This window comes from Hyperolius riggenbachi, chromosome 11 (assembly GCF_040937935.1).
Source record: "Hyperolius riggenbachi isolate aHypRig1 chromosome 11, aHypRig1.pri, whole genome shotgun sequence".
NCBI classification, from domain to species: Eukaryota; Metazoa; Chordata; class Amphibia; order Anura; family Hyperoliidae; genus Hyperolius; species Hyperolius riggenbachi.
In genome coordinates this window covers 31306129-31328295 of record NC_090656.1, presented here as the reverse complement: position 1 = coordinate 31328295, position 22167 = coordinate 31306129, and the positions used below count along the sequence as shown (strand labels likewise).

Genomic DNA, 22167 nt, shown 5'->3' with positions numbered 1-22167 from the left:
GCCTGCACAATTTTCAGTATTTATTCAGCAAGCTGCTTCAGCGTTATAATCCAAATTGATCCGCTGCAAGAGAACAAGGTCTTAATCCCCCCAAAATCCCCGGGGCAAAATTCTCCCGTTCTTCAAGGTAGAGGCAGAACTTTGTGCAGTAGCTCTGCCTCTGCTTCAGTCAGTCTCCGCCTCTCCCTGCCCCTCTCAGTCTTCTTTCACTGAGAGGGGCGGGGAGAGGCAGAGATTCATTGGACTGGAGGCAGAGCTACAGCGTAAAGCTCTGGCTCCCCCAGGCAGCAAAAATCCAGGATCTGGAAAGTCGTGGAGTTTTGCCCCGGGATTTCGGGGGTTAAAGACCTTGTCCTGCCGCGGAGATGCTGCAAATCCGATTTGATTATGATGCTGAAGCGGCGTGCTGCATAAAAACAGGTATTTTAAAACGCTTCAGTCTCTCTTTAAAGGATACCCGAACTGAAATGTGACATAATGAGATAGACATGTTTATGTACAGTGCCTAGCACACAAATAACTATGCTGTGTTTCTTTTTTTCTTTCTATGCTTGAAAGAGTTAAATATAAGGTATGCAAGTGGCTGACTCAGTCCTGACTCAGACAGGAAGTGACTACAGTGTGACCCTCACTGATAAGAAATTCCAACTATAAAACACTTTCCTAGCAGAAAATCGATTCTGAGAGCAAGAAAGAGGTAAAAAAGGGGAATTTCTTATCAGTGAGGGTCACACTGTAGTCACTTCCTGTCTGAGTCAGGACTGAGTCAGCCACTTACATACCTGATATTTAACTTTTTCAGGCAGAGAAAGAAAAAAAGGAACACAGCATAGTTATTTGTGTGCTAGGCACTGTACATACACATGTCTATCTTATTTTGTCACATTTCAGTTTGGGTATCCTTTAAAGTTTATTGTGCCGCTGTTTATCGTTTAGAGCTGAGAGGAAGTTCTGAGATCAGGCTGGAAGAGGCGGAGCATGTACTATGTAGCTGAGATAGTGGCTCAGGTGTTGAATGTAAACCTCAAGGTATAAAACAATAAAAATGTTTCATACTCAACAGTAGGGGGAAGCTTCTAAGGCTTCGCTGATGTCCAGGACCCCTCCACTGCTCCTCTTTGTGTCCGCACTCCCCTCTGTGTACAAGCAGAGGAACTCCTACAACCATGCCTGCGCAGCAGCACAGAGCTACTCGTGCATGGAAAAAGAAGCCGTGCACAAGCGGCTCCATGCTACTGTGCAAGCACGGCCATCTGCGCGCCTACATAGTGCAGCCATGCTTGTATACAGAGGGAAGCACTGCTACGAGGATTATTTGACATTAATGTCCAATATTGCAAAAAAGGTGTCCCAGCGTGGGAACGAACAGGATTTGGAAGGCCAGGAAAGCCCCTGGATAGTAAATAGACAAGACACAGAACATTTATATCTGACTCAAAGCACAAGAGCGGCAGCCACTAGGGTGTGCTCTATAGGCAGTAGCAGTGTTAGGGAGCCTTGCCCAAGCTCTCCTCACCTAATAGGCACTGACTTACTGGACAGTAAGAGATGGGATTCAAATCCTGGTCTCCTGTGTCAGAGGCCGAGCCCTCAACCAGTGCACTATCCAGACACTTTTCTTTAAAGAGGAGCTGTCAGTCATACTAGCCCAGAAAAAAACTCACATATATAAGTAGATAAATACTTGCTCTACTTACATATTTATTGCACTGTCCACGTTTTGTTTTTAGTGATTTTTCTACAGTAAAAAAAGAGAAAATCCCTCTTAGCATTTCCCACTTTAACTGTGGCGATTTTGAAGCCAATCCTCATATCCTCCCTTATGCTGGGAATACATGAGTCGATCCGGCGGCTCGATTAGCCGCCGGATCGACTCCCGCCGCTTCCCCGCCGCCGTCCAGTTCGGGCGCTTTCTTGTCTTCCACTCGATTCCCGGCTATTGTCCGCCCACGGGAATCGAGAGGGGAAACGATCCGGCGGGTCATCGGACCTGTCGTAAATGATCAATCGAGCCATCAGCGGCTCGATTGATAAGGGCGCATCGACCCGTGTATGCCCAGCATTACTCTCCTCTGTCTGATTGTGTATGCATAGCCCATAGCCCACCCTTCACTATATAAAGTGCATTGTCTCAGCATGAGAAATATTGGCCAATTAACCACTTGCCGACCGCACGCTTATACCGTGCGTCGGCAAAGTGGCAGCTGCAGGACCAGCGACGCAGTACTGCGTCGCCAGCTGCAGGCTGATTTATTAGGAAGCAGCCGCTCGCGCGAGCGGCTGCTTCCTGTCAAATCACGGCGGGGGGCTCCGTGAATAGCCTGCGGGCCGCCGATGGCGGCTCGCAGGCTAAATGTAAACACAAGCGGAAATAATCCGCTTTGTTTACATTGTACGGCGCTGCTGCGCAGCAGCGCCGTAAGGCAGATCGGCGATCCCCGGCCAATCAGCGGCCGGGGATCGCCGCCATGTGACAGGGGACGTCCCGTCACTGGCTGCACAGGACGGATAGCGTCCTGTGCAGCCTCGATCGCCGGGGGGGGGCCAGGTAGGAGAGGGAGGGGGAGGATTTCGCCGCGGAGGGGGGCTTTGAGGTGTCCCCTCCCCCCCCCCCGCAACACCCAGGCAGGCAGGAGAGATCAGACCCCCCTGCACATCATCCCCATAGGGGGGGGGGGAAAGGGGGGCGATCTGATCTCTCTGCCTGCAACCTGATCTGTGCTCAGGGCTGTAGAGCCCACCCAGCACAGATCACTCAAAACAGCGCTGGTCCTTAAGGGGGGGGTAAAGGGTAGGTCATCAAGTGGTTAAAGAGGAACAAAGGTGTGGGAGGGCAAAACAGGAGGGAAAGAGGCTTCAGCCAATCAGACTGCATTTGTTAAGTCTGAGGGGAAAGTAGAGAAGCAAAACAGGACAACCCAGCATGCCCTGCATCTTCCTTTTTTTACCGTACCCATTTTTTTGTACCAAATAAGAGTCAGGTAAACTGGGGAATGATCATTTATCAACAAGAAAAGTAATAGTGATTTTAACTTTTGCATTGTCTGGTTAGCATCCCTATTACTTGTTTACCAGATAGAAATAAAGAATAGTTTTTTTTATTTTACACCCAACAGTTACATTTTAAGGTGATTTCAGGTACCGTTTAAGTGGTGCCTGGGGATTGCCTATCAAATAGCTGAACTCCTGATATTGTCAGAGGAGATCAGAAATTGGTGCATGGATTACTATGTTGCTGAACTCTTAATATTAGTGGGGGTAAGTGATCAGGCAGCCAGGGTTTTGCTGTTTAGGAGCCCAACCCCACATTGACAAGCTGTTAGTTTTAGGTATGGGTGGGAGCAGGGTTGATGTAAGAGATACGTTGGGTAAGGCGGTAGTGGTATCTCTGCAGGATTGCTGGTATTCTACTATCTGCATTATCTGGCGGGCGCATTTGCCGTACATAAGATGTAAACGTGTGAGCTGGCTGTGAGCTGCAGGGGTACCTGTAGTATATATACTACAGGAAAACCCCCTGTGAGTGCTGCAAATCTTTTCTTCATGTCAAAACTCTTCTGCTTATCAGACCAGGACACTGGGCAGGACTCCATAATGGAGTTGTGTAGGCATTGTATGTGACAGCTGGTAGATTGTGCAGAACCTCTATAAGCAACAATATCTGATGCTGCACAATGTGAAGACTGAGCCAGACTAGCAATGCAGCGACAGATCTCAGCGGTGTGTTATGCTTGTTTTGTAGCACTGAATAGGGTTCCATGGAGCATAAGAACATCCACCAAGTGATATCAGCAGTGATATCAGTAGGTACAGTTAGTTTTTAGGCGCATGTTTCCCTCACTTATACCCCGCTCTGAAGTGTTTGCTTGTTTGTGAAAATTTGACGTGTCTGGCCCACAGTTTCAGCGTCCTTCCAGAAGGTGTTTCTACATTCCCTGCTCTGCTTATGATGATGGACAGGGTGCCTTGAGGGGTCTATTATTGTTCTATGTGATTTTATTGTTTTTGCAGGCATCTGAACACTATTCAGAGGTCTTGCTGATAACTATATATCTTTTATTGAAGCATTAGATGGTGTGTAAGCTGATCAGTCTGTATAAGGCCTGTTTGCTGTTTTGCAGCTGATGTTGTGCGGCATGCAGGAGATCGACCTCAATGACTGGCAGAAGAATACAATCTACCGGCACTACACCAAGAACAGCAAGCAGGTGCAGTGGTTCTGGCAGGTGAGTCCAGTCCGGGTATACATCCTATCAGCGTATCCCCATAGGGGACGCTCTGCAGCCTCTTCTGAATATGTTCACATCAGCCGACTCTATAATAGTGTAAGCAGTGTGCAACAGTAGCAGGTCTCGCAGCCACACATTAAGAGCCTGAGAAACTATGCCAAGCTCTTGGGGACACACGGACACCATTTTTAACGGGTTTCTCCACCCAAAGCCGTCATCTCAGTTTTTAGTGGCTATTGAGGAGTCAAACTACCTAACAGTATTATGTTCTGTTTCTCCAGCAATGAGGAGGTGAGCTCCCTGGCCTGAGTGCTGTAATAACAGCGCAGGAGATTTGGGTGCAGCTGGCGCCACCATAGGCCGTAATAGGAATTACAGCTATAGTGGCGCTCAGTGAGAAATTTGGGTGCTGTCAAAAGACTGAGCTCAAATTACCATAAAAACTCTGTAATTCTGCCCCCAGCAATAGCTGGAAACAGAAATGACATATTTCACCACTATCCATGGCGACCTGGAGGGGGAATAGTGATTAGCCCTGCCGGGACTTGTGCAGGAGCAGGGTGAGCCATATATCTGCTTTACCCTGCTCCCAAATCTCCCGGGGGCTGATTCATATGTATGCCCCTGGCCCGCCTGCTTGCCCTATGAGGCTACTAAGCAATCCAGATCTACCATTTATTAGATAGTTTGGAGAATCGACACTAAAGGTAGCCATACATCTAGGGATGATGGGCAGATTCGGTCAAATCTGAGAGAGATCTGTCAGCTGCCTATACACCGCAGGGCGAGTCCCGATTAATTTCAGCATGAAATCTCTCGGGATTTGGCCATGTTCGCTGCTGTTTCGGCAGCATTCGTCGCCCGTCCCCTTATTGCTCACCGTTACTGCCACGTACCTGACCGACGCCGACGGCCTGACATCTTGCAGCATGTCCAATTGACATGCACTGCCGGAAATTGGTTGCATCGGTGATCGGGCATGCACTTTGCGGCACAGATTGTCATCTGATTCAACAACAATTATGGAATCGGATGGTCGATCGGCTGCCAATTCGCTAGATGTATTGATATCTCTATTCCACCATGCATGCATGCAGATTGTATGCAGCTCACAACTGGGCCAATCATAATTAGCAAAAAGTACATCTAGCTCACAGTCCGACACTGACAGCAGTAACAACCTAACAGAGGGAGTCATTAATTCCCACTTCTCCAAACCCAGAGAGTTTAGTTTTCCATGCTTTGTGAATTGTGGAGAGTGTCCAGAGACGGTAACATTTAGCAAAGTTATAGACATTCCCCTGTGTGACATTAGCCGCTGTTTGTGCCTCGCTGTTACAGCTCCTGTTTGTCTGTCTTTGCAGGTGGTAAAAGAAATCGACAACGAGAAGCGGATCAGATTGCTGCAGTTTGTGACCGGGACCTGCCGCCTCCCTGTGGGGGGATTCTCCGAGCTGATTGGTGAGTCTGGTCTTGTCTTGGCGCCTCTTTGGCCTTCATTATTCTGCCGGGAGTTTGTGTTGTGCTCCCCAGCGGCTGACACCTTTTCCTGACGTTAATAGTCAACTTTAGTCACAAAGAAGGATGTCGCTTTAGCATAACAAACTGACAGATTTGCTAGAAAACAAACCATAAAGTAATACTATTAGTTATTCAAAGCGCTCAAGCTAGTGGTCACATTAGTTTAAAATCAGAGTGCGCTTACACCTGAGTACAGCAATACTCCTCAAATTGTTTACAATAAAAGTCCAGCGCACATCTCCACATAAATGCAAATCACAATCCAGTAACAAGTGCTGATGCTTCCATCTTCTGATATTTCCACCACCAGAGATCACCAATTCAAAACACACTCACCAGACACAGTGCGACCACTGTTAGACTGGTCAGTCAGCGCCCACCTCCAGGGTACCCCAGCACTTCAGGTCCCGGAATCTTTATATATTCATCTCATATCCAGATTCACATGCTCAGAAGGTGTATCTCCAATACCTCAAACAAAAGCCTCTCATAGCGTGATACCGTTTAAAATCACTAAAACTTTATTAAAATATTCCACTCACATGTCACTTGTAGTATAGAGGGCACAGAGTCTTATTACGGGCTCTCCCCCGTTGCCGGGCTGAATGTGGATTCCACGCTCTGGCTTTCCACGCCGCTGTTAGTTAGTTCCTGGTCCGTCCAAAACTCTGTGCCCTCTACACTACAAGTGACATGTGAGTGGAATATTTTAATAAAATTTTAGTGATTTTAAACGGTATCATGCTATGAGAGGCTTTTGTTTGAGGTATTGGAGATACACCTTCTGAGCATGTGAATCTGGATATGAGATGAATATATAAAGAGTCCGGGACCTGACGTGCTGGGGTACCCTGGAGATGGGCGCTGACTGACCAGTCTAACAGTGGTCGCACTGTGTCTGGTGAGTGTGTTTTGAATTGGTGATCTCTGGTGGTGGAAATATCAGAAGATGGAAGCATCAGCACTTGTAACTGGATTGTGATTTGCATTTATGTGGATATGTGCGCTTTATTGTAAACATAAAGTAATACTGAACACAAACATCAGACGTTTCATCAGAATCAGAAGAAAATATGAAGAAATAGTTTTCAATGAATAATAATGTCCCCTCCTTCCGGCATAAATGGCTGCAGTGGCGTATCTAGGTAAGACAGCGCCCATGGCAAATACTAAAATTGCATTCAGAACACACACGCACACACAAATACCAGAATGTAACAGTCACTATGAAATAAATAAGGCTATCTTTCTGATCCTCTGCCTCTAATACTATAAGGCAGGGAACACATTTGACTGTTTTCATACGCATTTTCTGCACAGACGAACTCATGTTAATCAAAGGGCTAGTGCACACTTAATGTGTTTTTTTTGCACAGAAAAAAACTGACATTCTGCATGGTAATTCTGCACATTTTTTTCAGTTTTCTGTATCAATTACATTAGCTGTTGTGAAAAAAAAAAACGCACGTGTTTTTCTGCATAGAAACACACTTGGTGTGCAGAAAATGTACACAGAAAAAGGCGAGCTGAAAACTGAAAGACAAGTGTGATCCCAGCCTAATCCATAGACCTTGAACAAGCATGCAGATCAAAGGTCTATAACGCATCTGAAAAGATTAGCTGCATGCTTGTTTCAGGTGTGTGATTTAGACCCTACTGACCGGAAAGATCAGCACGATTTCCATGCAACTGGTTTTGTTTAAATGGAAATAAATATGGCAGCCACCACTCTCATATGAATGAAAGCAATGAAACATTTGCAGCAACGATTATAACATAATAAAAGCCTGACAACCTATTAAATATCAGTAGATATATACTGAGCTAAAATATGATGCATTTTAACTATTGAGGTACACTGTACAAGAGAAAAGTTGTTAAAACTGGCCACAGATATTCCAGCAGGGTAATGGTTAAAGTGCAGAGAGTGTCATAAATAAAAAGAGTAAACAGAACATTAAGATAAGGCTGAGGAATGTGTGAATGACAGAGAGGAGAATGAATGGGAGAGCCTGTAACCTCCAGACCAAAAGCATCTGCTGCTATCTCAGGGGACTGAGACATGATCTGTGGTAGGGAGAGAGGGAAAAGTTTGGAGCTCACCTCTCAATAGCTTCTAATGTAGATATATGACAAAGACTGAGACGGCCAGACTGCTGGGTGATTGTTACTTTCTTAGATTAAGGAATGCTGTCAGCAGTACTACGCTACCCCCCCCTGTGTGGCGTGAGCAGCAGAGCACAGAGAGGAAGGCTGTGTGTGAGCTGTGAGGCCTGAGCAGCTGAGAGGAGGGCTGTGTGTGAGCTGTGAGGTCTGAGCAGCAGAGTGCAGAGAGGAGAGCTGTGCCTGAGCAGCAGAGAGGAGAGGTGTTTGTGAGCTGTGAGGCCTGAGCAGCAGAGGAGAGCTGTGAGGCCTGAGCAGCAGAGAAGAGAGCTGTAAGGCCTGAGCAGCAGAGAGGAGGCCTGTGTTTGAGTTGTGAGGCCTGAGCAGCAGAGTGCAGAGAGGAGGGCTGTGTGTGAGCTGTGAGGCCTGAGCAGCAGAGAGGAGAGCTGTTTGTGAGTTGTGAAGCCTGAGCAGCAGAGAGGACAGCGGGGTGTGAGCTGTGATGCCTGAGCAGCAGAATGTAGAGGAGGACTACATCATCTGTAACACGCTTCATTCATAAGGCTGTAGGCATTACCATGCTGATTATTGGTTCTGTGTCACCCCTGACCTCACTGCTTGTGTCACTTATGACCTTGTGTTTGGTGTCTCCCCTGACCTTGTTTCATGTCTCATGTAACACTTGATAAAGGCCGTTGGGCCGAAACATCGTGTTGTCTGCTACTATGGTGCTAATAAAGCCAAAGCTATAATTGCAAAATCCAGGTTGAGACCCAGTTACTTCCTTTTTTTTCGTGTGTTGGCTTCCCTCACCCTTGGTGGATCGGGGTGCGACTGGTCGACTCCCTGGTATATAAAGTTTGTGGTTGAGCCCGGGGACACTGCTTTTTCTTCTTGTTTCATGTCTCCCCTGACCTTGTTTCATGTCTCCCCTGACCTTGTTTCATGTCACCCAACCTTGTTTGGTGTCTCCCCTGACCTTGTTTGGTGTCTCCCCTGACCTTGTTTCATGTCCGCCCTGACCTTGTTTCGTATCTCACCTGACCTTGTTTCGTGTCTCCCCTGACCTTGTTTCGTGTCTCCCCTGACCTCGTTTCATGTCTCCCCTGACCTCGTTTCATGTCACCCAACCTTGTTTGGTGTCTCCCCTGACCTTGTTTGGTGTCTCCCCTGACCTTGTTTCATGTCACCCCTGACCTTGTTTCGTGTCTCCTCTGATCTTGTTTGACGTCTCCCCTGACCTTGTTTCGTGTCTCCCCTGACCTTGTTTCGTGTCTCCCCTGACCTTGTTTCATGTCTCCCCTGACCTCGTTTCATGTCTCCCCTGACCTCGTTTCATGTCTCCCCTGACCTCGTTTCATGTCTCCCCTGACCTCGTTTCATGTCACCCAACCTTGTTTGGTGTCTCCCCTGACCTTGTTTCGTGTCTCCCCTGACCTCGTTTCATGTCTCCCCTGACCTAATTTCGTGTCTCCTCTGATCTTGTTTGACGTCTCCCCTGACCTTGTTTCGTGTCTCCCCTGACCTTGTTTGGTGTCTCCCCTGACCTTGTTTGGTGTCTCCCCTGACCTTGATTTATGTCTCCCCTGACCTTGTTTGGTGTCTCCCCTGACCTTGTTTGGTGTCTCCCCTGACCTTGTTTGGTGTCTCCCCTGACCTTGTTTGGTGTCTCCCCTGACCTTGTTTGGTGTCTCCCCTGACCTTGTTTGGTGTCTCCCCTGACCTAGTTTCATGTCTCCCCTGACCTTGTTTCATGTCTTCCCTGACCTTGTTTGGTGTCTCCCCTGACCTTGTTTCATGTCTCCCCTGACCTTGTTTCATGTCACCCCTGACCTTGTTTCATGTCACCCCTAACCTCGTTTGGTGTCTCCCCTGACCTCGTTTCATGTCTCCCCTGACCTCGTTTCATGTCTCCCCTGACTTTGTTTTGTGTCTCCCCTGACCTCGTTTCATGTCTCCCCTGACCTCGTTTCATGTCTCCCCTGACTTTGTTTCGTGTCTCCCCTGACCTTGTTTCATGTCTCCCCTGACCTTGTTTCATGTCTCCCCTGACCTTGTTTCATGTCTCCCCTGACCTTGTTTCACGTCTCCCCTGACCTTGAGCTGTAAGGCCTGAGCAGCAGAGAGGAGGGCTGTGTTTGAGTTGTGAGGCCTGAGCAGCAGAGTGCAGAGAGGAGGGCTGTGTGTGAGTTGTGAAGCCTGAGCAGCAGAGTGCAGAGAGGAGGGCTGTGTGTGAGTTGTGAAGCCTGAGCAGCAGAGAGGACAGCGGGGTGTGAGCTGTGATGCCTGAGCAGCAGAATGTAGAGGAGGACTACATCATCTGTGACACGCTTCATTCATAAGGCTGTAGGCATTACCATGCTGATTATTGGTTCTGTGTCACCCCTGACCTCACTGCTTGTGTCACTTATGACCTTGTGTTTGGTGTCTCCCGTGACCTTGTTTCATGTCTCCCCTGACCTTGTTTCATGTCACCCAACCTTGTTTGGTGTCTCCCCTGACCTTGTTTCATGTCTCCCCTGACCTTGTTTCATGTCTCCCCTGACCTTGTTTCATGTCTCCCCTGACCTTGTTTCATGTCTCCCCTGACCTTGTTTCATGTCACCCCTGACCTTGTTTCATGTCACCCCTGACCTTGTATCGTATCTCCCCTGACCTTGTTTCATGTCTCCCCTGACCTCGTTTCATGTCTCCCCTGACCTAATTTCGTGTCTCCTCTGACCTTGTTTGATGTCTCCCCTGACCTTGTTTGGTGTCTCCCATGACCTTGTTTCATGTCTCCCCTGACCTTGTTTCATGTCTCTCCTGACCTCGTTTCATGTCTCTCCTGACCTTGTTTCATGTCTCCTCTGACCTTGTTTGGTGTCTCCCCTGACCTTGTTTCATATCTCGCCTGACCTTGTTTCATGTCTCCCCAGACACCTGTCCATGCTGAGGCCTGCAGACATTTTTTGTGTGTCCCCAGAGACATGTGTCACCCCTGACCTTGTTTGGCATCTCCCTGACCTGGTTTCATGTCTCCCCTGACCTGGTTTCATGTCTCCCCTGACCTGGTTTCATGTCTCCCCCTGACCTGGTTTCATGTCTCCCCTGACCTGGTTTCATGTCTCCCCTGACCTGGTTTCATGTCTCCCCTGACCTGGTTTCATGTCTCCCCTGACCTGGTTTCATGTCTCCCCTGACCTGGTTTCATGTCTCCCCTGACCTGGTTTCATGTCTCCCCTGACCTGGTTTCATGTCTCCCCTGACCTGGTTTCGTGTCTCCCCTGACCTTGTTTCATGTCTCCCCCTAACCTCATTTCATGTCTTCCCGACCTAATTTCATGTCTCCCCTGACCTTGTTTCATGTCACCCTGACCTTGTTTCATGTCACCCTGACCTTGTTTCATGTCACCCTGACCTTGTTTCATATCTCCCCTGACCTGGTTTCATATCTCCCCAGACACCTGTGTAACCCGACCTTGTTTTATGTCACCCAACCTTTTTTCATGTCTCCCCTGACCTAATTTCATGTCTCCCCTGACCTTGTTTCATGTCTCCCCTGACCTTGTTTCATGTCTCCCCTGACCTAATTTCATGTCTCCCCTGACCTTGTTTCATGTCACCCTGACCTTGTTTGGTGTCTCCCCTGACCTTGTTTCATGTCTCCCCCGACCTAATTTCATGTCTCCCCTGACCTTGTTTCATGTCACCCTGACCTTGTTTGTTGTCTCCCCTGATCTTGTTTCATGTCTCCCCTGACCTTGGTTCATGTCTCCCTGACCTCATTTCATGTCTCCCCAGACACTTGTGTCACCCCTGACCTTGTTTGGCATCTCCCCGACCTTGTTTTACATCTCCCCAACCTTGTTTCATGTCACCCTGACCTTTTTGCTTGTATCTTACAGGAAGTAATGGACATCAGAAGTTCTGCATTGATAAAGTTGGTAAAGACACTTGGCTTCCCCGGAGTCACACATGGTAAGAGCGAGGTGATTGTATGGAGGCAGCACTGTGCAGTGACGTTATGGTGGTCACATGGGCACTACGCATATAATGTATGTCCACTTGGCTAAGGATAAACACCCCTTTATTCTGCAGCACTGCAATTTTCACACTGCAAATCCAGAGAGCTGAAAGGGATTGAATAGTGGCAGCCGTCTCCACTGATTGTGATTGGAGTTCCACTGCAGTGACACGTACAGAGGTGGAGCTATGTCTGATATAATGTTAGGCATGCTTCAATGGCAATCTTCTTCTATAAATCTGAAACCAAAACTCCACTGAAGACTTTTTGGATGGAGAAAAGAAGAGAAAAGATTTGATGCTCAAATCTATTAAAAATCTGTGCGCAGTGTGCAGGGCCAATTCTAGACTTTCACAATGTATTACTTATTATTAGAAGTAATACATTGTGAGGAGCCCCCCACCCTGCGTGTGTGAAGCCGGACCGGAGAGGAAAGACACATCAGGCAGTTCATTGCAGGCACTGCGCTTACCTCCCTCTGCTTCCTCCAAGACAGCATCTCCTCCCTGCTGGCCCGCAGCCTCTGATGCCCAGGATGCTGGGTATGTCCTGCACCGGCGCTGCATCACTCACCCGCTCTCATCAGATTAGCCATGGGATCAACGGCCACACGTGAAGTCCTGCTTCCTCTCTGACTACAGCGGCGCCTCATGTTACCTGGCAGCATGTAACAGGTCAAATGAGGCACTGCTGTAGCCATGGATAGAGGACGCTGGAGGGACAGATGGAGATCCCATCGCTGGAACGCTGAGAGGAGGTAAGTGAATCCGCGCAACTAGGGAGGGGGAGACGCGGAGTGCGAGCAAAGAGACATTTAGGGAAGGGAGCCACCTCTTGTTGCCCTCTAATTGTTACTGCCCTGAAGCATGCGATTCATGTTGCTTCATGGAAGAATCGCCCCTGGTGGTTTGTGGAGGGATTCGCGCAGGTAGGTGCCTCTCTGATCAGGTAATGATCGGAGAGGGATCTACCTGTCGGACATTTTAGTCCTGTATTCTGGGAAATCTAAGAAGTCTAAGTAGAATCTGCTCACAGCCAGAATATTAGTACAGGGTGTAAGTTTGCCTCTAATAGACCTGAATTTACTCAGCAGTTTGTCTTCTTCATCTTCTATTTCCAGCTTTAACAGACTGGATCTGCCGCCGTACAAGAGCTATGAACAGCTGAAAGAGAAGCTGCTGTTTGCCATCGAGGAAACTGAAGGGTTTGGACAAGAATAACCCCTGAATTGCACTGATTGAGGCTGAGCACAGAGGAGGGGCACGATTCTGCCTAGGCATCAGGTTCCCTATAGAAGCTTGCAAAGCATGATGGGAATTTGGAATCCATCTGTTCTGTGCTTATCGTCTGCAGCTACCGGATTGGTGCATCCAAAGAGGGTTGTCCACACCCCCCACATCTGATTGGTACCTGCGTGATTGCAGTGGGCTTTTGTCAATGAAACTTTGAGGTGGGGTTTATCCCAAGTCATATGCACCCTTCTGGAGTGCAGAGTGTAGCAGCACAGAGTCCAGGTACTTTTCCGGTCTATAAGTGACGTGTGGCCGGAGATTCCCACTCTCCACATCGGCTGAGAGTCTAGAAGGGGCTCCTCTCTCCTGCTCATGGCATAGCCAAACATTTTAACTGAGATCATGTTTATATTCCAGAAGACAATTCACCACTAGCCTATTGGCATCCTCAGCTCAGATGAAGCAAAGACATTACTAGCTAATTCTGTGAAGTAGACCTAAACTGAAAATTTCTGCTCTGCCCTAGAAGATTAGCCACTCCCGAGGTGAGATTAGCCACAGCATGATAACCTTTATGAACAAAAAACTGTCTTTATTACAATTAATGGAAATCCTAGAAAAAAAGATTAGACCTTTTTTTACACTGAAGGGGTTACGCCTCTGTGTTTAGTCTATGGGGAGAGAGCCACAGCAGCTCCTGCAGTCCATTCACAGCTGCTGATAAGAGCTAATTAGACTATATGTGGAATAAAGACTTTTCATTGTGTGCTGTGCAAGAGTTCGGTTCCGAGGCAGACAAGATGTGTGTACATTAGTGAGTGTGAGGACGTTCACACCTTCACATCTGTATCACACCTGTTGTAATATATAGGCAATTAAAGTGTATCTGTAAGGAAAAAGTGCCCCCATTGGGTACTCACCTCGGCAGGGGGAAGCCTTTGGATCCAAAAGAGTTGTCCTCCTCCTTCACTCCATTCCAGTGCTGGGACCCCCGAAAAAGAGCTTATCAACTCATGTTGGCAGCTTGCGCAGGCACAGTAGCTCCGCCCATCTCTGCTTTCTTCGGAATAAGCCAGGCTGGATAGGGTCTGCGCCATTGTGCAGGCACGAGCTGTCTGTGCATTAGCACAAACCTGATTGGGCTCAGCTATATCCGCTGGAGCTCGAGCAGGGCGGAGCAAGCACGCATGTGCAAGGAGGGCGCTTTTCAGGGCTTCCAGCCGAGAACAAGGCTATGAAGGAGGACAGGGCAACTTCTTTAGGATCCAGAGGCTTCCCCCTCCCGAGGTGAGTACCCCATAGGAGACATTTTTTCCCTACAGGTTTTCTTTAAGTGCTTGGAGGAGCTACCCATGAGTTACAAATACTGAGGGTTTCCTTCACCTCATTTGAACTGAGGAAGCATCTTGGCTTAGTGGTGAAATGTCTAGCGTGAAACAGAAAAAAGCGGAGTTGAAAACAGCCTATTTTCCCTGTGATTCACACGTGCCTCCAGTCCCTGAGTTCTCTGTATTTCTGTATGAGGAGTGGAAATGATGAGGGTAAATTATAGACTGTAATGATGGGAGATGGGCGGAGCTAATTAATTACCTTACACCACTACTATATAACAGCTGGCATAGTACTGAACTCTGCAACGCCCCGCCCACAGCTTATTCTCTCTGAAAGCGACCTATGACCTTTCCCGCTTTGTTTGCTGAGCCAGTATTGGTGTCATGGCAGGCAGGCCAATGAATACTGACCTGTAGCCCCTCAGAGTGGGTGGAGTTCAGGGGTGTGACATCTCAGGCCTGCATCATCCATCAGGGACTCAAGCAATTATTATTTCATCGATTTCTGCCCAAAATAGGAACCTCTGCGTGGCCGAGACTCTCCGCCATAGCAGATTCCTCTGTGTTTTTATCTCATATTTTATTATGTTTGTCTGATCCTTTTTTTAACGCTGCAGTCCTCTCATTTACAATTTTATGCTCTGGTTTGTAGCATATTTTATGGTGTTTTATCATGAAATAATTAATGTCACGCTGTTTGATTGCTTGATTGTTGATGGTAGTGATATTTGGGTTTTTTTAATAGCAGAATTCTGTTGTAAGGATAACTCGGAGTAGTTTGTGAAGGATTCCTCAGAGTTCAATAACTACCGTATTTTCCAGCGTATAAGACAAATTTTTAACCCCTGTAAATCTTCTGAAAAGTGTGGGGGTAGGGGGGGTTGTGCTGCCACTCAAATCCCCGGTGGCGTAAAATACTATTCCCCCTCTGAGTCATCGCAACTTGGAGGAAGGTGTAATTCGCGGTCCAGTTTCAAATCACCCTTATGCACCCTGCGCAGTATAATTTTACTGCTATGGCGGTGCCTTGTTTCGGCGCTGAAACCACCTGCTTCGATTCTGACTGGGAGGACGGGTCATGCAGTTTACATAACATGTGACCCCTCCTGTGGGAACGCCCCCCGTACATACAGTCAGCCTATCAGATATGGCCGCTGGAAGCACACAGCTCCATGTCAGACAGTCTTGTGATGGCTGCAGACATTGCACATGGATTTAAATGACTGCTTTATTTATGGGGCTCTGAGGCATCCTGGGAAATTGCTCTGAGTTCTTCTTTAAAGGCTTCTGCTCTGAATGTAAATTGGAACTCAAGTCAGAGTTTATTTATTTTAACAGCATGGAAAGTTCTGAATCTCTTCCAGAGCTTTACTTCTGTTTGAGTTCCCAATAGAGAGATTTTCCTTCACTTCCTGTGATGTCACTGGCAAGGAGGAAGTGGGGGGAATATTTTGAATTGGAAACAAACCGCAATAAATACACTTTAAAACCTCAAAGTTTTTATTTTCTTTGTACAGTTTCATCCTCCTGGGAAGTATAAACAGAAAGTGTTTCTGTGTCATCACTTCCCCTTGTCCATTCTCCCATGATGCTTTACATCAGGACGGTGGGTGGAGCCACATGCCAGTGGGAGAGCTTTCTTCTAGCTACGCTCAGTGAGATGATTGCATTTCTGTCTTGCACACATATTTTATGTTGCTTGGAACTGGACCAATCCAGAATGACAGGAAGTGCATTTGATTGGCTGAGTTTCAAGCTGCATACAATTTGCAATACAGTACATTTGCATGCAAGTTTGGCATCTCTACACTCTATACCTGTGGTGTCTCTGACAACAGGAAGTGATGACAAATCTCCCGCAGAGGGTCACAGACTGCAATAAAAACCTGAGGTTCTCACCCTTCCTCAAAAATTCTGTCTGGAATTCCACTTTACATATTCTAGTGATTTTATTGTTGCTGATGAAATGTTTCTGCATGTATTTCTTTTTGTTTGTAATTTGAACTGAGTAATTATGTGTAAGGTTTTGCACAAAACAAATCTGTCTCTCCAATGAGGCGTGGGTTGCAGCAGCCATACACCGGCCAATAGCCGCCCAGTTAAGGTCCATACAAACATTCAATTTTTATCTGCAGATGACTGGCCAATTTTACCACCTCCATGTAGTAAGAGAGCATACCTACACAGTCTGTTCATAGTATTCAGAATCTGTTGGCCTTCATACTACATGGCAGTGGTCAAATTGGCCAGTCATCTGCAGATGAAAATTGAATGTGTGTATGGATCGTCAGACAGTCGGTTATCCCATGACTGGAGTATTTAATGGGGATTAGAGAAGTTTTGAGAATGGCACAAATACTGGTTTCAAAAAGTTAGCTGCTCCAGTTCTTATGATGGCTATTTGCCTATACTCCAGGTTGTTATGAAGAGTGATCAGATTCATTGCAAAGTCCTTTGCCATGAAAATGAACTTGATACAAAAAAATGTCCACTGCATTTCAGCCCAGCCACAAAAGGACCTGCAGAGATCATTTCAATAATCTTCTCGTTAGCACAATTGAGAGTGTTGAGGAACTCAAGGAGGGAGATCACTAGGTCATCCAGATTGAGGACTGGAGCACACCAAGAGTGCTTCTGAGCGCTTTTCAGATCGCCAGAGATTTGAAAAGTGCTTGGCTACTGAAACCCTATGAGGGTGTTCCCACAGCAGCGTTGCGATTTTTCTAAAATCGCAAAGGCAGAGCATGTAGTATTTTTTGGAGCGATTTAGCTTGAATGAATGAATGAATGAAAACCGCTTCATAAAATGGCTATCGCAAATCGCTAAGCTCTAGCGATTGCTGTAGTGATTTTGGTGTGCACTAGCCCTGACTTAGATTAGCAGACTGGATGCTTGAAAAGGAGGGTGATGCTTGAAGTCATTGTTCTTCCTCTGTTAGCCGTGGTTACCTGCAAGGAAACAAGTGCAGTCACCATTGCGTTGCCTAAAAAGGGCTTCACAGGCAAGGATATTGCTGCTACTAAGATTGCACCTAAGTCAACCATTTATCAGATCATAAAGAACTTCAAGGAGAGAGGTTTAATTGTTGTTGAAACTGACTTCAGGGTGCCCAAGAAAGTCCAGGACTGTCTCCTAAAAATGATTCAGCTGCAGGATCAGGTTGCCAGTGCAGAGCATGCACAGGAATGGCAGCAGGCAGGTGTGAGTGCATCTGTACACACAGCGAGGCAAAGACTTTTCCTGGCTGGTCTGGTGGATGGCAAAGAAGCCACTTCTCTCCAAGTTGGGTTAGGCTGATATTCTGCAAAAAGGACAAGGATTGGACTGCTGAGGACTGGGGTAAACTCAGTTTCTGTGATGAAGCCCCTTTCCAAATGTTTTGGGCATCTGGCATAATGAATGTCTGGAGAAGCAAAGGTGAGCGCTACCATCTATCCTGTCTCATGTCAACTGTAAAGCATCTGAGACCATTCATGTGTGGCAGCCCCAGGATTCTCATCCAAGTGAGTGGGCTCTTAGGCAATGTTGCCTAAGAACGCAGCCATGAATAAAGAATGGTGCCAAAACTCCCTCCAACAGCAACTTCTTCCAACCATCCAAGAATAGTTTGGTGAAGAACAATGCCTTTTCCAGTGTGATGGAGCATCGTGCCATAAGGCCAAAGTGATAACTAAGTGTCTTGCAGAACAAAACAGGGCTGAGGAGTCGGTACAAAAATCATCCGACTCCTCAGTTTATGAAACCACCAACTCCAATTTCGACTCCAAGTACCCAAAATTGCTCTGACTCCGACTCCGACTCCTACTGTGACTCCACAGCCCTGGAACAAAACATTGAAACTTTGGGTCCATGGCCAGGAAACTTCCCAGACTTTAATCCAATCAAGAAATTGTGGTCAATCCTCAAGAGGCAGTGGACAAAAACCCACAAATTCTGACCACCTCCAAGCACCAATTATGAGCGAATGGGTTGCCATCAAATCAGGATTTGGCCCAGAAGTTGATTGACAGCATGCACAGGTCGATTTGCAGAGGTCTTGGGAAAAGAAGGGCTAACACTGCAAATCTTGGCTCTGCATACCCTTTATGTCATTGTCAATAAAAGCCTTGAAACATATTAAATGCTTGTAATTCTACTTCAATACACCACAAAAAACAACTGACATGATCTAAAAACACTGACGCAGCAAACTTTTTGAAAACCAGTATTTGTGCCATTCTCTCCACTTTTGTCCAGGACTGTATTCCACTACAGCCCATAAAAACAGCCACAAGTCCTCAGCTAGATTCAGATAGTGTATAATGTAGGCTTCCGCTGTGATCTGTGGAACAAGAATGCAGCTGCTAGGATCAGAGCTCTGACCTGCATACCAGTCCCAGGTCATCAGCTTTAGTCAAAGAGCACCTTCTAAGACCCAGCTAAACCCACAACTGAGCAAGGCAAGCTTTATTAGCAGTCCGACTGATAAGTGAATGTAATCGGTATATAGCAAAAATGAGCTGGACAGAATACCTGCTTCTTGGGTCAAATGTGCTTTTAACTGCAATACAGCTTGCTTCCGCTCTTCCTTGAATTCAGCTGGTGGGCGGGACATGTGACCATGTAACATTCAAAGTAGGAAGAGCAGCAGATGTCTGGCTACATTTGAAGCTAGGACATATGGAGTTAGGTAGTCACAGGAAGTAAGTGGTGAGTAATTATAAAAACTCAAGTCTGCTAATAGGAAACTAGTTGGTAAGTAGAGGTCTTAAGCCTGAATGGAAAGGTGCATAGCTGCAGGCAAGCAGAGTTACGCAATGGCTGCCATCGGTAGTATTGTATCACTTGATGCTGTACAAAGCTACGTGTCTGTGAATCCTGTGCCGGCTATCCCCCACCTGCTTAATTACAATGATATGTTTGTACCCAGTAATGCGTTTGATTAATAACCTGTCAGTCAGAAGTTTATCGAGCAGTCTTGCATTCTTCAATAGATCACTGGCAGATCTAAATCTGCTGGGAAGAATTGACCTGTGTATGGCCACCTTTAAGCTGCTAGCCTAGAACGCTGACCACCACGCCACATGCAAGCATAGCCTAACCAATAGGACACAATGCTGCTGATCATGTGACTAGGAGGAGAATAGGTCCACACCCACCAATGAGATCCCACCTGACAACATCTCGGGTCAGGCAAGAGACAAAAGCTGACATCTGATTGGCTGCCGTCACCATTTTCTAAGAGTGTTGTGTGTGTGGATGAATCTGGTCTGGTTGCGCAGATTTACTGTGAATTGTTGTTTAATATGAATGCATCCTCCTCGGCCTCCGCACAAATGGTCCTGTCTTATCCTGCAGTCGTGCCAGCGCTCTGCTACAATTCCCTGTACAGATAGAACTCCCTTTTTTTTGTATTTTTTTCAGGTAAATGCCTTTAACTGTGTGCAGATTCAGAGATTGTACAGTGTGTATATAAGAAATGACAGCATATATATCTCTCTAAGAAATATAAAAACTAAAGAAAAATCATTTGCAGAATGCTTTGCCATTTGTAATTTGAATTGCCAGAGATTTGTACAGATCCTCTATTATACTCACTTTTCTTGTGCAATAAACTCGCAGGTTTGTAGAACTGCCGTGTCCTCTGCTTATTTCCCCACATCCTGGGCAAAGGCCAACGTCAATAGAAATGTGCGCCTGATGTTCCTTTCTGGGTTATAAAGTGCTAAATAATCATTTCAATAAAGTGGACCTGAACTCTTGCACAGGACAGAAGGAAACCATAGAGAAATGCGCCCTGTATGTATTTAGAGAGTTTAGCCTGTCTAATTCCCCTTCATCTGTGACTAATCATCACAAGTTTAAAGTGGACCCAAATTAAAAATACAAGATTTCAGAAATAAAATCTGTTTTCTAAATTATAATGATAAATAGCAGCCTTTTTTCAGCTGCATGATGACAAATATAAAATATTTTACATTTATTGGAGGAACCCCTCCCTTCCTTTCATATTGCCGGGATTTTTCCGGCAAACTGGTGGAGGAGATAAAAAACAAAACACAGGCTGCTAATGATGATGTCACAGGGGAGGTGATCTCAGCTTGTGTGAGATTTCACATAGACGACGCCCCTGTGAGGGAGGGTAGCTGATGACAAACACACCTATGATCTAAAACCTCCTACTAAGCTCAGAAGTAATGGCTGCCACCTGTATAACCCTAGTTATGAAAAGAGAAGGGTGAAAAGCAGGCACTGAAATGCTCATAGGCTTAAAGGAGTGTTTATTTATCTTTGTATGTGTCAGAGTGGTGCAACTAAATATTTTGAATTAAAAAAATGTTTGGTTTGGGTCCGCTTTAATTTGATCTCTCAGCTGTGTCCGGTGACTGCCTCGGCAGAGCAGCTAATTGGTATACACAGGATGTTAACTCTATGTCTGCTTCCATGAAAGCAGGAAGTAGACAGACTGCAGATATATTGCAAGATTTGTATCAGCTGTAACAAAGAAATGTTCTTTAAAGGTATTTATGCTGTTGCTTATCTTTTAGAGCAGAGAGGAAGTTCTGAGTTCAGGTCCGCTTTAAAGAACAGCTGTAACTTTTAAAGACAAAAAAGGTACATACTCACCTAAGTACACACACCAAGACAAAGTACCCTTAGTAACACCATTAATTAGTAAAAACTAATTCCCATACTGCAAAGAGTATGTACAAAAATATTTTATTGATTCCAAAACACACTTACAGAAAAAATGTAAACCAATCATCCCTGCCGAACACCTGTGTATGGAGAGGAGCTTTAAAGGGATACTGTAGGGGGGTTGGGGGAAAATGAGTTGAAGTTACCCGGGGCTTCTAATGGTCCCCCGCAGACATCCTGTGCCCATGCAGCCACTCACTGATGCTCCGGCCCCGCCTTCAGTTCACTTCTGGAATTTCTGATTTTAAAGTCAGAAAACCACTGCGCCTGCATTGCCTTGTCCTCGCTCCCACTGATGTCACCAGGAGTGTATTGCACAAGTCCAGTATGGTCTTTGGTCTGCGCAGTACGCTCCTGGTGACATCAGGGGAAGCGAGGACACGGCAATGCAGGCGCAGTGGTTTTCTGACTTTAAAGTCAGAAATTCCAGAAGTGAACTGGAGGCGGGGCCGGAGCATCGGTGAGTGGCTGCGCCAACACAGGATGTCTGCGGGGGACCATTAGAAGCCCCGGGTAAGTTCAACTCATTTTCCCCCGACCCCCCTACAGTATCCCTTTAAGATAAAAAATATGATGCAATAGGGGGTACTCTTTTATACAGCAGTATACAGTATATGTCTTTTATAAAGGAGTACATGCTGTAGTCACTACAGTGTAGTGATTTGGAGAATTCTGGTCCCAGGGGGCAGCATACTATGCATTGTCCTGGCAGTAAAGTGTGAGGAAAGCATCTGTGATTAGTTAGTTTGGCTGGGGACACACTAGGCAGTGCAGGAAACGTAGCGTTTTGCTGCATATGCGGTTTCTGTGTGTTTGCATTTTGCGTTTTTTTCCCCGCACATGCGTTTTTCTTGCGTTTTGCATGCATTTTAATGCATTTGCGATTTGCATATATAAATCGCATATGCGTTTTATTTATGCATTTTATGCACTAGGAAATCAACAGGAAACAGAAATACATCATCAAAGCATATAAAAACGCATGCAAAACACATAAAAAACGCACTAAAACGCAATACCTCTGCATCACCATTGACTTTCATTATGTGCGTTTTTGATGCGTTTT

At 46.3% G+C, this 22167-nt stretch overlaps 1 protein-coding gene across 1 annotated transcript in view; it reads left to right on the top strand.

Annotated features, from left to right (window-relative positions):
• Positions 1-20034, top strand: part of LOC137538478 (NEDD4-like E3 ubiquitin-protein ligase WWP2) — a 209280-nt gene extending 189246 nt beyond the window's left edge. Inside the window, exons 19-22 of the mRNA XM_068260693.1 lie at positions 4122-4226; positions 5594-5690; positions 11741-11813; positions 12980-20034. Coding sequence (XP_068116794.1) covers positions 4122-4226; positions 5594-5690; positions 11741-11813; positions 12980-13079 — 375 coding nt within the window. The 3' untranslated portion in view covers positions 13080-20034. The remainder of the gene's footprint in view (positions 1-4121; positions 4227-5593; positions 5691-11740; positions 11814-12979) is intronic.
• Positions 20035-22167: the final 2133 nt, after the last annotated feature.